General features: G+C 39.0%; 1 protein-coding gene across 1 annotated transcript; it reads left to right on the top strand.

Annotated features, from left to right (window-relative positions):
* Window positions 1-11,991: 11,991 nt before the first annotated feature.
* On the top strand, window positions 11,992-13,717 carry LOC103392002 (zona pellucida-like domain-containing protein 1). Its single transcript, XM_008328518.3, has one exon. It carries the CDS (start codon window positions 12,092-12,094, stop codon window positions 13,253-13,255), a length of 1,164 nt encoding a protein of 387 aa, XP_008326740.1. The 5' UTR covers window positions 11,992-12,091; the 3' UTR covers window positions 13,256-13,717.
* Window positions 13,718-14,046: the final 329 nt, after the last annotated feature.

The raw sequence follows: 14,046 nt of genomic DNA, 5'->3' as shown, positions 1-14,046 counted from the left end.
AAAGAGAGAACAGTTTTTTTTTCCTGACTGTATGTGATTTCCTTATTCCATATGAATGTATTCCTATACTTACAACTATAAACTTGTAATCATATATTATTTTAATTCTAAATGCAGCCCTAATGCTCTGTCGTAGCCTTACAGGAAAATAAAATAAAACTACAACAACCAAACCCAGGTTTAAGAAATAACATAGAAATAACGTAGCCTAATAAAGATGTTGCAGAGAGAGAGAGAGAGAGAGAGAGAAAGGGATGTTTCAACAAATTGTTTAAGACAATCCAATAGAGTAAGGGATTTTGCAAAAACAAGCGTCATGTGCAACAAACTGCCAAGAAAAAGCCAAAAAGGTGATTTTTTTTTTTTTACAATAGAAATATTCTTGGCTGCTGTGAGGTGATTTTTTTTTTTTTAACAATCATTTTTTACATCCTGTGTACGAACAGAAGAGCTGCCATGGTGTGTTGTGATGAGATCACATCCTGGTGAAGGACGACCTACACCAAACAGGGAGGCTCATCTCGTATTTTTTTCCATCCCCTCTGTGCTTCTGACATCAGTCAGGGATTCTATCACACGGGTGAATGAAGATAATGGAAAGGTGAGGCTCAGGGGCTCAGCTATGGACTGCAACTACTGCAGGCATCTCATACTAAAAAGACACATAACCTCATCCACATGAGAACGCTCTAGCACACAGCTGATGGCTTTAACATCTGAAGTTCGTCTTTGAGTTGTTTTTTTTAAAGCCTTGGCTTCGGACGGCAGGATTCCTGAAATAGATATCACAGAGCTGAGGAGAGGGTGAGACTACAAAGTCACAGGCTATTTTTCAACTCCTCTGTTTCAGACCAGTTATTCAACCAGATTTTATTACTTGGGTCTTTGAAGTTTTTGATGCAAAGTTGCTAGAATTTCCTTTCTTTCCTCCGTGACCGCCATCCTGCCTGGTGCTCCGTGCCCCTCATTTGTCCCTTGACCACTTGTAAATCTAATAACAGCACTTCTTCTTAGTAAAACTGACCATCTGTCCAGTTTTCTTGTCACCACCATCACAGTTGGACACTAAGTGGTTTCTCTCAACAACCACCGGTCTATTTAACAATGTCACAGCATTGGCTACAGCATCACACTTCAGCTATTTAATTCCACCGCTGTGGTGACACCATGTCACCTCTTTGTGTGGTTTAACATTGTGGCAGCGATTATGATGATGACGACGGCGGAACTCTTTAAGAGCCTGATGTCATCTCTGTCTGTCTTTACTGTCATGACGGTATCTCACCTCTGTGCAACTATGAGGCAGCAGTGGCTGTCAACCTTTCTGGAGTGCAGACCCAGTGTCGGAATGGCACAAGTTGATGCATTTAATTGATGAAAACAATAAAGATAAAAGCAGACGAGACAGAAGGACAAAGACACTGAGAAAGAACGTGAAGAAAGGAACTGAGCCTCCAAGGCAAGAGGGATGTTAAGATTGGATAAAATCAGATTAGATCAGATCACATTAGGTCAGATCAGATCAGATCACATTAGGTCAGATTAGATTAGATCACATTAGATCAGATCAGATCAGATTATATTAGATTAGATTATATCACATTAGATCAGATTAGATCAAAATAGATTACATTATATTAGATCAGATCTGATTAGATTAGATCCGATTTGGATTAGATAAAATTTTATTGTTTCCACATTAGGGACATTGTTGTGGTAAAGAAAGAGACAGAGGTAAAATAGACTGCACAATAAAAACCAGAACTTTTAATCGTTGAAGAAAGTAGTGACAATAATAATACTAATGATATAATGCCAGATATAATAGAAATATTAAAATAAAATCATATAAATATTTAAATTATTATCCATATTTAGACCAGAAGAATACTGCATTATCTGTATTATAGCTGTACATACTGTTGGGTTATTGCACTGAGGCAGGATATACTACACTCCGCACCTATTTTTATTTAAAACAAAAGCTAAGAAAAAGACTGAGATTGAACTTTGACAGAGACTAAAGGATAACAACAAAACCAGCAGAAATTCAGAAACACTGAAAAAGTATTATTCTGGTTATTATCCAGGGACTGGGAAGTAGCGGATTAGCAGCAGTTGGACGACTCAAGTATCAGAAGGCGTATCAGGTCAACGCAGTTTGTTGCATCCATTTACTGACCCCAACGATCAAACACATCATTTATCTCCAAATTCCAACATCATCACCTAAAAGACTTGTCTTACACATATTAGAAAAAAGGGATGTTTATATCAGAGGCTATAAAAAGTAAATGTAGTCCAGCCATTTGTTAAAGTGGAGACTTGTGTGTGGTAAAATCTTCAGTTTTACCACAAGATGTCTCTTATTCCTAAAGACTGGACCTATAAATCTGGTTGCGGAGGACAATCTGAGTCGGCTGCATCTGTTTTAATGGATAACACCCTGTCTCACGTTACAGTATGTGTCTTAAACAAAGTGCAGAGGCTTAGTTTATGTGTGTCTCAGTATCCACGGGCTCAGCAGGCGTGATCTGAACCCTCACAATGGACTCACAAAAGAGCCACTGTACCGAGGGTCGGGGCTAAGACCCTCAGCGCAGCTGTAGTCAACTTTGAGCATACAGTACGTACACACATTTCAGCCGCTCGTCTTTAAACACATTCTCACATGTGCAGACCTTGTTCGCCCAGCTGTGGCGTTAAACACCGTTACAAACACTTATTTCACCGGGCCATGACAAATATGGATCCCATTAAGGTGTAGGCGGGAAGACAAACATGTACACATGCTTGAGAAAACAAGGTTAGCAACGAGGGAGTGAGGACAAATACTGATATTTAAATTTGCAGTTTTGATATACGTTTTACAGATGTGTAATAATTAAATGTACAGTATTTATTTTTCCTCTCAGAAGCAACAATGATTGACTTTGTGTATGTAAAAGTTCTAGAAAATAATAAACTCTGAGTTAATAAACATGTTAAATACATTTTTGTATTTCTTTTGGCAGGGGTAAAGGTCCATTGCACAGAATTTGTAAGTTCTTTAGCATGTGTTAAAGATTTCTGAATTGGTCACTAAGAACCACATACTGTATTAATTAGTGGTGTGCAATACTAGAGATTTGGTATCACTCCTAGACCAAGTAAATGCCAGTGTTACTGATACTTTAAATGAATTAAAGTGGATGTATCAACCGTTTCTAAATTTGCATAAATCTATGTCCATCAAGTGTTTGAGTGACATTTCAGTTGAGTTATTAAAACTTAGAATCAAGGGCTAAACAGTTTATAAGCATGTAGGAAATTATCTATTTGTTCTCCTAGTGTAGAAATTTAATACCAAAAATTAAATAAAGTATTTTTTAAATAAACCAACTATGCAAAATTGTGTTAAATTATAACAAATATTCAAAAATATGACAAATGTGTTGGAATATGATAATAATCTAATTTGAAACATTTAGCACATCTGCTTATAGTTTAAATAGAGTTATCATACAATATCCCCGTCAGAGTGAACACAAAATCCATTTAAATAAATATGAGCCAAGAGGTATATTTGATTAAATTATTAAGGTTAAAATTATTTGGGTGATGTGTTCATTTAAACAGCACAGAACAGAATAAATAAACCTGAAAATCAATATTAACCAATATTACTTTCATCACTATTTCATCACTACCTAAAAATCCTCTGGCGGTGGCCTTTGCGACAGGGCCAGGTGTTGGGGGATTATTTATTATATTTATTTATTATTATTGGGGCTAAAGGTTCCCAAAAAATCAACACAAACGAAAGGAAGTGAATGTAGCTCAATACAATGTACTGTATGATGCACAACTGGCGAATGTAAACAAAGCTGTCTTTCGCCATAGGTCGACCATAAACAAAGGACCATCTGTAATCAATATTATCATGCTGGTATTGATCAATACAATAAGATGTCTCTATTGCTAAATATAGAAAAACAAAAGTAGATTAGGGTGATAAAGAACGACTATTGAAAAAGGTGAAAGACAGAAGGAGAAAAGACAAATACTTAATAATCGCACCTAACTTTGAAAAGAAGACAGAAGACATAGCTAGCATTGTATGGAATTGTCAAAGAGAGAGGTTGTTGGAATTCGTGACCAGATCATTAAACACAATCCTGGGGAAAAGGAATATGCACCACAGACAGGAAGGCAGTCTACTTTGCCACAGATGTGATTTTATTTTTGGGAATGTTGGTAGGAAGAATGGATCGGATCAAGTGGTGCTATTTAATAAATTGGTGCCAAGTATAAATGTAAAGGATTTATTCTTTGGCACAGACAGACTCGCACTCACTGTGCTGCATTAAAACCAGACTCTAAGCCCTGAGCTTCCAGAGGCAACACCTTAGCCCCGGATTTAATTTTGTGTGTCGGCGAGTGTTAGAAAAACACATGATGTAGCCAGTTGTTTTGCGAAGGCAAATGTAGCAGCCGCCATAAAGGCCCGTTTTATTAGCTGTTGCTTGATTTGTTCCTGCAGCAGCGCAGAGCGAGCTGCTAAATCAATGTGTCCAGCTGTTCTTCAAGCTCGCCGGGGGCTCTCTGGGCGCGCAGCAGGTGGATGCTGGTCAGCTCGGCGCAGTCACACACACATACACCCACTCACATAACAAATAATAATGGCCTCCACACACGGCCCATCCATCACTGTTATGGCCGGACCCTGGAGACTTCAGCTCACACACTCACACACACACTGGAAGGAACTACACGTGTGTAACAAAGAGCACATGCACATGCTAATACACATTTGTGGAAACACACTTTGACAGACATTCCCGAATATACTATTTGCACTACGTTGAGCACGGTTTCTGGATCAGTCGAGACCACACTTATTATAGAGAAAGTTGTGATTTTTTTTTATTTTTCGTTGTTACTTGAATCATTGGATAAACAGTCACTGTCTTTTCTTTTAAACCACATAAACCACAACCTTTACAAGCCTACAAGAACATTATCATATTTAACATTTTATTTTAAGAATTTTAGTTCAACAGTGGTAAGTCTCTGCCATGAGTTGATCCTAGCCCTTCCAACAAAATTAACTGCTAGCCGTCGCCTGTCACTTTAACCTGCCGGCTGGCCAACACTTTACCATATGTGCAGGCAGACACATACACACATACTCATACTTACATACTTCAGGAGATTCTAATAATTCACACACCTGCACTTTTGCACATGGTGTGCTCATATGCATGTGACTCACAGACCTTCAAAATAATCTGCAGGGACACAAAAACACACAGCAGACACTTTTAATCCTCCAGTAATTTATATAGTAAGACTTTTCTCAAGATGAAAAATATCCCAGAATGCTTTACATTTATGAACTCAGCTTAAAATGGGTCCGAGGTTATGTTGTGAAAAGACACAGCCGATGTGAATAAATGAGAATAGCATTTAGCCTTGAAACAGCTTAAAATAAATAAAAAATATATAGAGCAATACCTGGAATAAAAGACTTCAGATATGCCTAAGAAAGGTTTTTATTTTAATGTCAAAAATGTATTAATCCTACAGGCTCCAGGATTCACATCTGGTGTAACTCGAGACTCAGGGGGCTGAGGGAGGAGGCGAGGTGATTCTGCAGGTAATGGCAGCAAACTTCTTTTAAGAGGGAAACCGAGAAGAGAGAGGAAAAAAGAGAAGGAGGTCAAGGTCATATTAGAAGAGATGGGAGTGAAAGGGAAAGACGGAAAAGCATGTATGTGAAATTTAAATAAAGCAAAGAGGAAAATGTGGGTGGACACGATAGATGCCAAATTCAGTTGTAACTCCCTACTAACTAATACTCATTCAAAATGGTCAGAAACCTGTTTATACCTGGCTGTAAACAAAGTTTCTGGCCATTAGGCAGGTGCAATTTTAGCGTTCTCACCCGGAAAATTTTAGCTTTATTTGCTGTGCCTAAAAATCGACTTAGAAAGGCAATATGCAACGTTATTTATGACAAGAGGCCATGAGATAGTAGAGGTTACAGCACAATGGTCACTACTATGGTCACACGCTACAGAATTATACTTATTTTTAATACTTTAAAATTTCAATTGCTCATGATCTACAAGCACTTCCTATGCGATCAGCTGGATACTTTAAAATTTCAATTGCTCATGATTTACAAGCACTTCCTATGCGTATAGATCCCCATCTGCATATTAAGAACCCTTAAGGTCAATTTTGTCAATGTAAATAAACAAAGAAAGACAGGAATATTAATGTTTCAGTGTTGGTCCTGAAATTAGTTTTTGAAAGTATTTTTTTCTTGTTCCTGCAAGTATAAGCTAGAGTTAGTAGGTCTGATGAGGGCTCGTCAGGTTGATGAGTAATTATTGGGCACCATCAAACAAAGGGGCAGGAAGTCGCACATACTGTAAGGAACTACAGGGATGCAAGCTGTTAACAAGAGAAGCAACATGTATTTATATACCTGACTGATTAGGTTATGTAAAAAGAGTAACTGTTGCCAACTGTTGTAGCCTTTTTTATTTTAATTTCTGCAGTTGTCCGGCCGCCCCCATCTGTCCGACCTCTGCTCTACCAAAGTTTTACTGCTTTAGTCTGAAGAACACAAAATCAAGCACCCGAGCCACAGCCTTGGTTCAAATGTCAGTTACCATTACATCAAAAGAAAAGACATCATAAATTGTTACTACACAAAACTGCGTGTGTCTTCAGATCTATAAATGTACGTGCAAATGTGTGTGCAACCCAACTGCTGCACAGGAGCAACTGGCTCAGAGACACAGGACATGTCTTGACTTTTTAACAGCTGCGTCCCACAGTGCCTTTTTTCCTAACAGTGTGTGTGTACACGTATATGTGGGTGTGTGTGTTTGCGCCAAAGACACTGAAGAAAAAAAGGCATGGACCGACCTCGCTAAAAACAAACCACTGCTTCATATATCATTGATACACTTACATTTGACTTAGACGTGCGTGTGTGTCTGACATGATGACACTGAAGCGGCAGCTACAGATCACGATGACGTGGATTAGCATGTTCTCTCTGTCATTGTCTATTGTCAGCACAGTATATATTCTCTTAGAATTTTACATAAAAAGTTATTTATGAAGCAGCTGCAGAGATGTCCTTATGGCACAAGTTGTAACTCACATACTGCACATACGGAAGAACTGATAGAAATGTCACTAACCTATGCTAACAGTCATATCACTGGGGAGTCATGATGAAGGACAACCAAACAACAAAAATGAAAGAAAGCAAACGTAGTACGATCCAATGACATCTACTCTCCTTGCCAGCTAGTTCCCATGCAACGCCATACACCAGAATAATAGAACGAAACTTTATACATTTATGGTAGCTGGTGACATACGTTGAGGAGGCCGTAAACCGAGGACTTCATGTATAACCTAAATAAAACCTCTAAAATACACGAACAATTGTTGCACTTGATTTAACTAATGTTATTTTTATAACTGTATTACCATTATGGTTGTTATTTTATTAATAATGATAACAATAATATGTATTAAATGCAAAAACAACAAAACATACAACTGTTAACTGAAACATGAATCGGCCATAAATATACAAGAGGAAAAAAAGGCACATCCTGCATTGCAACACTGTCAGTTGTTGACAGGTTTCTCTTATAAATATGTCTAAATAATTTTAGAACGTGACTGACGTGAGTATTGCGTGTAACTAAATTTGCAATGATTTATGTCTCTCTGTTTATGTCTCATGTTTCTCCTCACTGTCTTATCCCTGCTTCTGTTACCGAGGCTGCTTAAGAACTTTCACATCCACGCCTCTGTGAAAAAAAGGTCCAGTTTCAGCACAGTGTTCGTTTGAAGTCTACAGTTACCACGAGGCAGCGTTGTCCGTATTGTCCCGGCTGTCTTGACCTCATTGGGTTTGTGGTGTGTATGTCCACAACCTGAAGTCACCAAAGAAAGAGCTTAGGAGGCCATGGTCTCTGTTACTTATTTAACATCTGCAAAGTAGAACATTTATTTTTGTGGGAACGTAGGTGACTGTTTTTAAAATTCACGAATAATATAGTCTATGTATATGTCTGAAGGAAGGAATCATTTTTCGAACTGTTCTTCAAACCCATAGTAAACACGGTGGTGTTGTTGGAGTTACAGCAGGAGGATCATTGGTTTGCCAGTGTCCACTGTCAGAAACATGCTCATTAGGGGCTCAGCTTGATCGGACACCGTAGGTATGAATATACGTGTCTCTATGTGTGGCCGCCTGAAGCACTGGTGAGCTGACCAGGGAGTACCCCACCCTTGTCCATGGACAGCTGGAATTGGTTCCAGCCACCTCCCACCGCCCCCCTGTCCCCAATGACACTGCAGTAGAATAAGCGGTAGTTAACATTTTGTGATAAATCTATCTGTCAATACTAAGACAACATGACATGACCGCATTTACAGTGTGCTCCACCTGGGAGGATTTACGCACAAAATATTGAACTTTAATGTCCCAAGGTGTTGGATTTACATGTGTGACAACAGCTTGCTTTAGTGGCTGCTATACAATCTGGTGTGAACCAGGTCAAAGTTATAAGTGCAGAACCTAGAGCGGCAGCATACTAGAAGGCAAATGAAACTAGAATACACATGCTTTTCAAGAATATTTAGCACAAACACATACACAGTGAGAACAGAACCCCTATCCTTTATCAATGTAAAAGGGCACGGTTGTGGGCCACATTAAAGGCACATAATGTAAAATACCCAATTTTTCATGAATTGATTTTTGCTGATTGAAGGTTGAAGGTCTGAAGAAAATATTAATAGGAAGACCAGGTGTTGTCACAAGGCCTAAAAATTGTGTTTATAAAAAAAAAGCAATATTTCAGACAGCCGTAGGCTGTTTGAGGTCCAGACTTATATTCATTTACAGCTTAAGCGAGTATTTAAAACATTGAAGGCTTCACTCAGAGGTACAGATTAACACTCTCTAGAAAAAAAAACTCTTATACTTGCTGTAAAGTCTTGCTGATAAAACATCACATCATTTCCTCCGTCCAGGAAGCTATCGTCACCTTTCGACTGTTAACAACCAGACAAAAAAGCCCATAAGGCCCAATCAAAACAGAAAGACTCGGAGTCATGACCTGTGCTGTAAAAGAGCGGCAGAGGGTTGTATTTCTCCACCACTAAAAAATTCCACCTAATGTTTCTGCCACTGCAACTTCTCAGGGCAACAGACCCTCCGGCTAATTCCAAATGTCTTACCATTAATCACCAGATCGCAGCGCTCTAAAAGTCAACCACAGCCTGGACGGAGGTAAACCAGCGGGAAAGCAGGTGACCTTCCCTCACCACCCATGTGACCTCCACATTTCCTCAAAACCCATCTCCACATACCAGTAAAGTCACAGCAGGACTTAAACTTGAGTCTTTTTGTAGTTTTACCACCAACTTCCTGCCAAATGTGTGTGACAACACAGACACATGGTTCCTTTAAAATAGGAGTAACCCAAGGAAAATGTTCCAGGCTTACATTTTATCAGATGTAATAAAGCTTGCTCTGAGTTCCATTTTTAAAATTGCTTTAGTCACAGCAGTGTAGTTACCTAAGATAAGCCAGTGATGCTTTCACTGCCCCACAATGAACTGCAATGAATAGCGATCGATTGTGCAAATCCCAATTTATTTTCTCAATACTTGTGTTGTTATCAGATTTCTGTGTTGTCGAGGTAATCTAATTTATAATAACCTAATGGCATAGTGTGTGTGTGTGTGTGTTTGATCACTTACTGTATCTGTCAGTCTTGCGTGGTCCGAGTGGATTCCGGGCAGTAGCAGGAATTTCTGCAGCCTTCTCTGGGGGTGTGGTTCGCCATCAAATTTCTTGCAGTCAATCATGGGGTCCACAAAAATCAGTCTGTGCATATTGTGCAGAACAACAAATTACTCATTTAAAATAAAAAATATTCATTACAATTTTCATTGAATTGCTACATCAAGTACCTCCTTTAACTTGTACATAGAGACAATCTCTCCATGAGCTGAGCTTATCCTTAATAGTATTTATAAGTGCATTTCTCCACATTTAAACATAAAATGGAATGGAAAGCAATTGGTATAGATAACACATTAACACAAAACTGTAACTTAACTGTACGACCGGTAACATATTTCGGTATAAACGGATTAAATCGTAAACACATTTAATTACAAATTAAAATAAACATGTATAAACTCAAAATACTCAAACTACATTTTAGCCTTGACCGCTATGCTAGCCGACGGCCATGTTTGAAACACTCGCCGGAGTTTCAGCGGCAGACTACTTATTCAACAACCTTGAAGTTAAAACGTTTCACAAAATAAAGTCCAGGTACATTGCACCTTCTTTTCGTGCACTTAATCCTTTACTTTCCTCACAATTCTCCCTATATCATCTGTGTTTGTGACCACACTTGTGTGATACTTCTTCCTCGGTCGTTCTTTTCTGTCGCTATTACGTACGCATCTGACCCTTACGTCTCTACGGGTGTCAATGAAGTTCAAAATTAATTGTATTCATTACAAAATTAGTGACCAAACACCTTAAGTTTGCTGGTTACACAATTAAAACAATTTCAGTTTTAAGTACAAAGTAGGATATGAAACGTGTTTGTCTTACGTAGTTCATAAAAACAAGATTTGAACTAGAATGTAGTACAAACTCTGAGAAAACAGTAAAGGTTGCCATAGTTAGAATGACGTTAAAAATCCACTCTTAGATATATCATCTTCACCTGTTTTTGTTTATAGTATGTTTTTATCCGGTTTCTCCAATGATTTATTTGTTATGGATACTTTTGTAGTTGGCTACTGTGCTATTTTGTCCTCTGTTGGAATTAGTAGCATTGTTTTGCCTGACACTGCTCAGATCCTGTTGCCTTTTTAATAACACACCACAGGATCAGCTTGCCCTTTCATCGTTAGCGTCTCAATAAAAGGCAAAGAACAATAGTTGACCGAAGTGATGCATGTTGTTTGGCAACATAATATGCTTATGCTGCAACCTCCTCTGTTGTGACACGGAGGTACTTCACATACAGGGACTTGTACTGATATATGTGTCAGTATGTTGTAAATACATATAAATACTTGCAGAAATGTTTAACCAAACATAACAAAAAGTACAGAATAGATTAGTATTGTAATCATTATATTATTTTTAAAAAAAAGCTCTACAAACCAATGGTCGTCAGGAATGTACATGAGGAACACACAAGAGGCTCTGTAATGGTTTGTGGCTGCATTTTTCACCAGTGTTGTTTGTAAACTGGCCAAAACGAAGAAACTTATAATTGTAATTAGAGCAAGTAAGTAACTCTAGTTTTAACATTTCACATTTTCACAAACAAGTTAATAGGGTGATGTTTATATTTACCCATGTCCCTTTGCTTAATGTCAAAACCCATGACATTTTATTCCTTACCATACCTAAATGTAGATAAATGTGCTTATATTTTGATCCTAAACATGCAGCAGTATGGCCTATTTGTCCTGTCAAATAAATATCCATCCTTTAGGACAGGTGCCAGATGATCCAATGGCTCATTTCCTCCAATATAGGTCATTTCTGAAGCTGCAAAGCCTCATCCTGGATAGAAGAACATCCACAGCATTGTGTGTTGTTCATGCAATCCTGTTTGGACAATGTTAAGTTCACTTACTTTATGGTGGCTTAGTAATAGGGGGCATAGAAAATTAAGATTTAAAAGCATAGCCAACAAAGAAAAAAGGGTCACTGTATATGTATTTCAAGACAACAAGATGCTTCAGGTTTCAGTTGCTGCCCTTAGGATATGGCCAAGCAGGGAGCTCTCCTACTTAATACAATATGGTTGGGTTTTTTTTGTGTGTGTGTGTGTTTGTTTTGTTTTTAAAACCATATTACTTGGCCTTGTTTTGGACCAATCCCAGAAGACACGCTTAGCTATAAAGACCCCTGAAGACAGCCCAAAGACTTCAAACAAACTGAGACGATTTACCAGAGGTGTCCAACAGCACATCTACTCTGAAGAAGGCAAACAAAATTGTAAGGAAGGCTGAAGAAGAAACTATGAAGATCGTTTTACTTCTGCTCACAGTGATTGCCAAGAGCAGTCAGTTAGACTTAGCTGACTGCGGTAATGGGATAAGACGACCTGAGCTCACCGACATCTCTGTGGTATGCGGCACCTCCACCATTAGTCTGGCCATCATAATGTGCCCGGTCCTCTACACTGGATACAATGAGAGCCGCCTGATCCTGAACGGCATATGGGACCCTGAATGCAGAGCGACCCTCGATGAGTCTGTAGATCCACCTGTTGCTCGCTTTGTCTTCCCGTTGAACATGACCAATGCCTGCGGGAGCATCTTCCGGACCACCAGTGCTCCTGGAACAGGTATCTTCTCTGACTTTTCCAATATCCAGACTGTCAACGTCAGTGGAATCGTTCAATCCAATGATCCTACAATAGGCACTGTCACCTACAACGCTGAGCTGAAGTACTACTACTCCTGCGCCTATCCCTTAGAGTATCTAATCAACAACACTCAGATTGATGTGTCATCCTCCTCCATAGCAATCAAAGACAAAAATGGTAGTTTCATCAGCACCCTGACGATGGAGCTCTTCAGCGATGTAAATTACCAAACAAAATTAGTCATTCCTGAGGAGGGGATTGAATTAAGGACCCAAGTCTATGTAGAGGTTAAGGCCACCAACTTGACAGGCCAGTACTATGTCTTACTTGACCGATGCTATGCCTCCATCTCACCACTGCCTGACAACTCCACCTTCTTCAACCTCCTCGTCCCCTGCTCCAAGGACGACTTCACAACCATCATCATGAATGGGGAGAGTCAAAGTGCCCGCTTCAATTTTCCAGCCTTCCGCTTCACCGATCAGCGGGAGCTGATGGTATCCACCTTCTACCTCCACTGCATCACCAGGCTTTGCGAGAAGAGCACTTGCGACACCTTCAAGCAATGTAACATCAACAGGAGAAGAAGAGAGGTCGTCGGAACCCCTGCTGATGATATATCCCAAACATACACCCTTACGTCTTCAGAGATTGTCACCCAGGGTGAGAAAGCTGACCTCAAAGAGAGGCCCGTGGTCGTAAAGGAGAAAGAAGGTTCCACTGTGGGGCTGAGTGTGGCCGTTGCTGTCCTGGCTGTGGGCTGCATCGTCGCCTTTGGTGCTGCAGTGGTGTTTTATAAAAGGCTTAGGAACTAAGGAGGTGTCTGTGAGTTATAATGCACACGCAGCCTCAGGCCTGTGGCAAAGCACTCTTTGAGGTGTACCAAATCATGCTTCCTTTTTTTCTGGTGGAGGACTGACCACAGATAGTTCATACAATTTTGAGAGGTTTCTGTGAATCAGTTAATGTAGTCATAAATCATTCAAAAATACAATGAATGATGCATCCTTTATGTGATTACGTAGAATTTGATAGGGTCTTGTATTTTCACAAAGAAAAGCTTTAAGTGTTAAAGCATGTCAGCACTTTATAAGCTTTCAAAAACCAATAGAAGAAATCCAAAATGGATACAGGCAGAAGACATATACATATACATATATATATAATAATTTTACAAGCTGAAAATATATGCTAACAACAGTAATTAAAAAGATGCATGTTTAAAACCAAAGATAATACATTAATGAAGTCCACCAAGTCTGAAAAGTACCTTAAGCTTCTTTGTCCCTGTGCTCGTCTCCATGTGTACAGGATGTACATGTTTGAGAAGTTGTTGTCTGTTTGGTCATCATCAGCTATTGGTCTTTTCTGCATCCATTTACTGCTGTTTGAAACAATCTAGTGCAAATAAAAGCAAATAAAACAGCAGGTCTGTGTTGTCTGTTTATGTTACAGTGTCAATGTTAATGGATGAGATAAGATATGGTATCCAATTCAATAAATAGAACCTATTTATAACGCACATGTAAAAACAACAAAATTGATTCCAGCCTCACACATAAATATAATCAACGTGAAACAAGACATGGATGAAAGACAGTATAAT

This window comes from Cynoglossus semilaevis, chromosome 16, assembly GCF_000523025.1.
Source record: "Cynoglossus semilaevis isolate Cse_v1.0 chromosome 16, Cse_v1.0, whole genome shotgun sequence".
NCBI lineage: Eukaryota > Metazoa > Chordata > Actinopteri > Pleuronectiformes > Cynoglossidae > Cynoglossus > Cynoglossus semilaevis.
The sequence above is the reverse complement of the archived record's forward strand: the minus strand, read 5'-3'. Positions and strand labels throughout refer to the sequence as shown.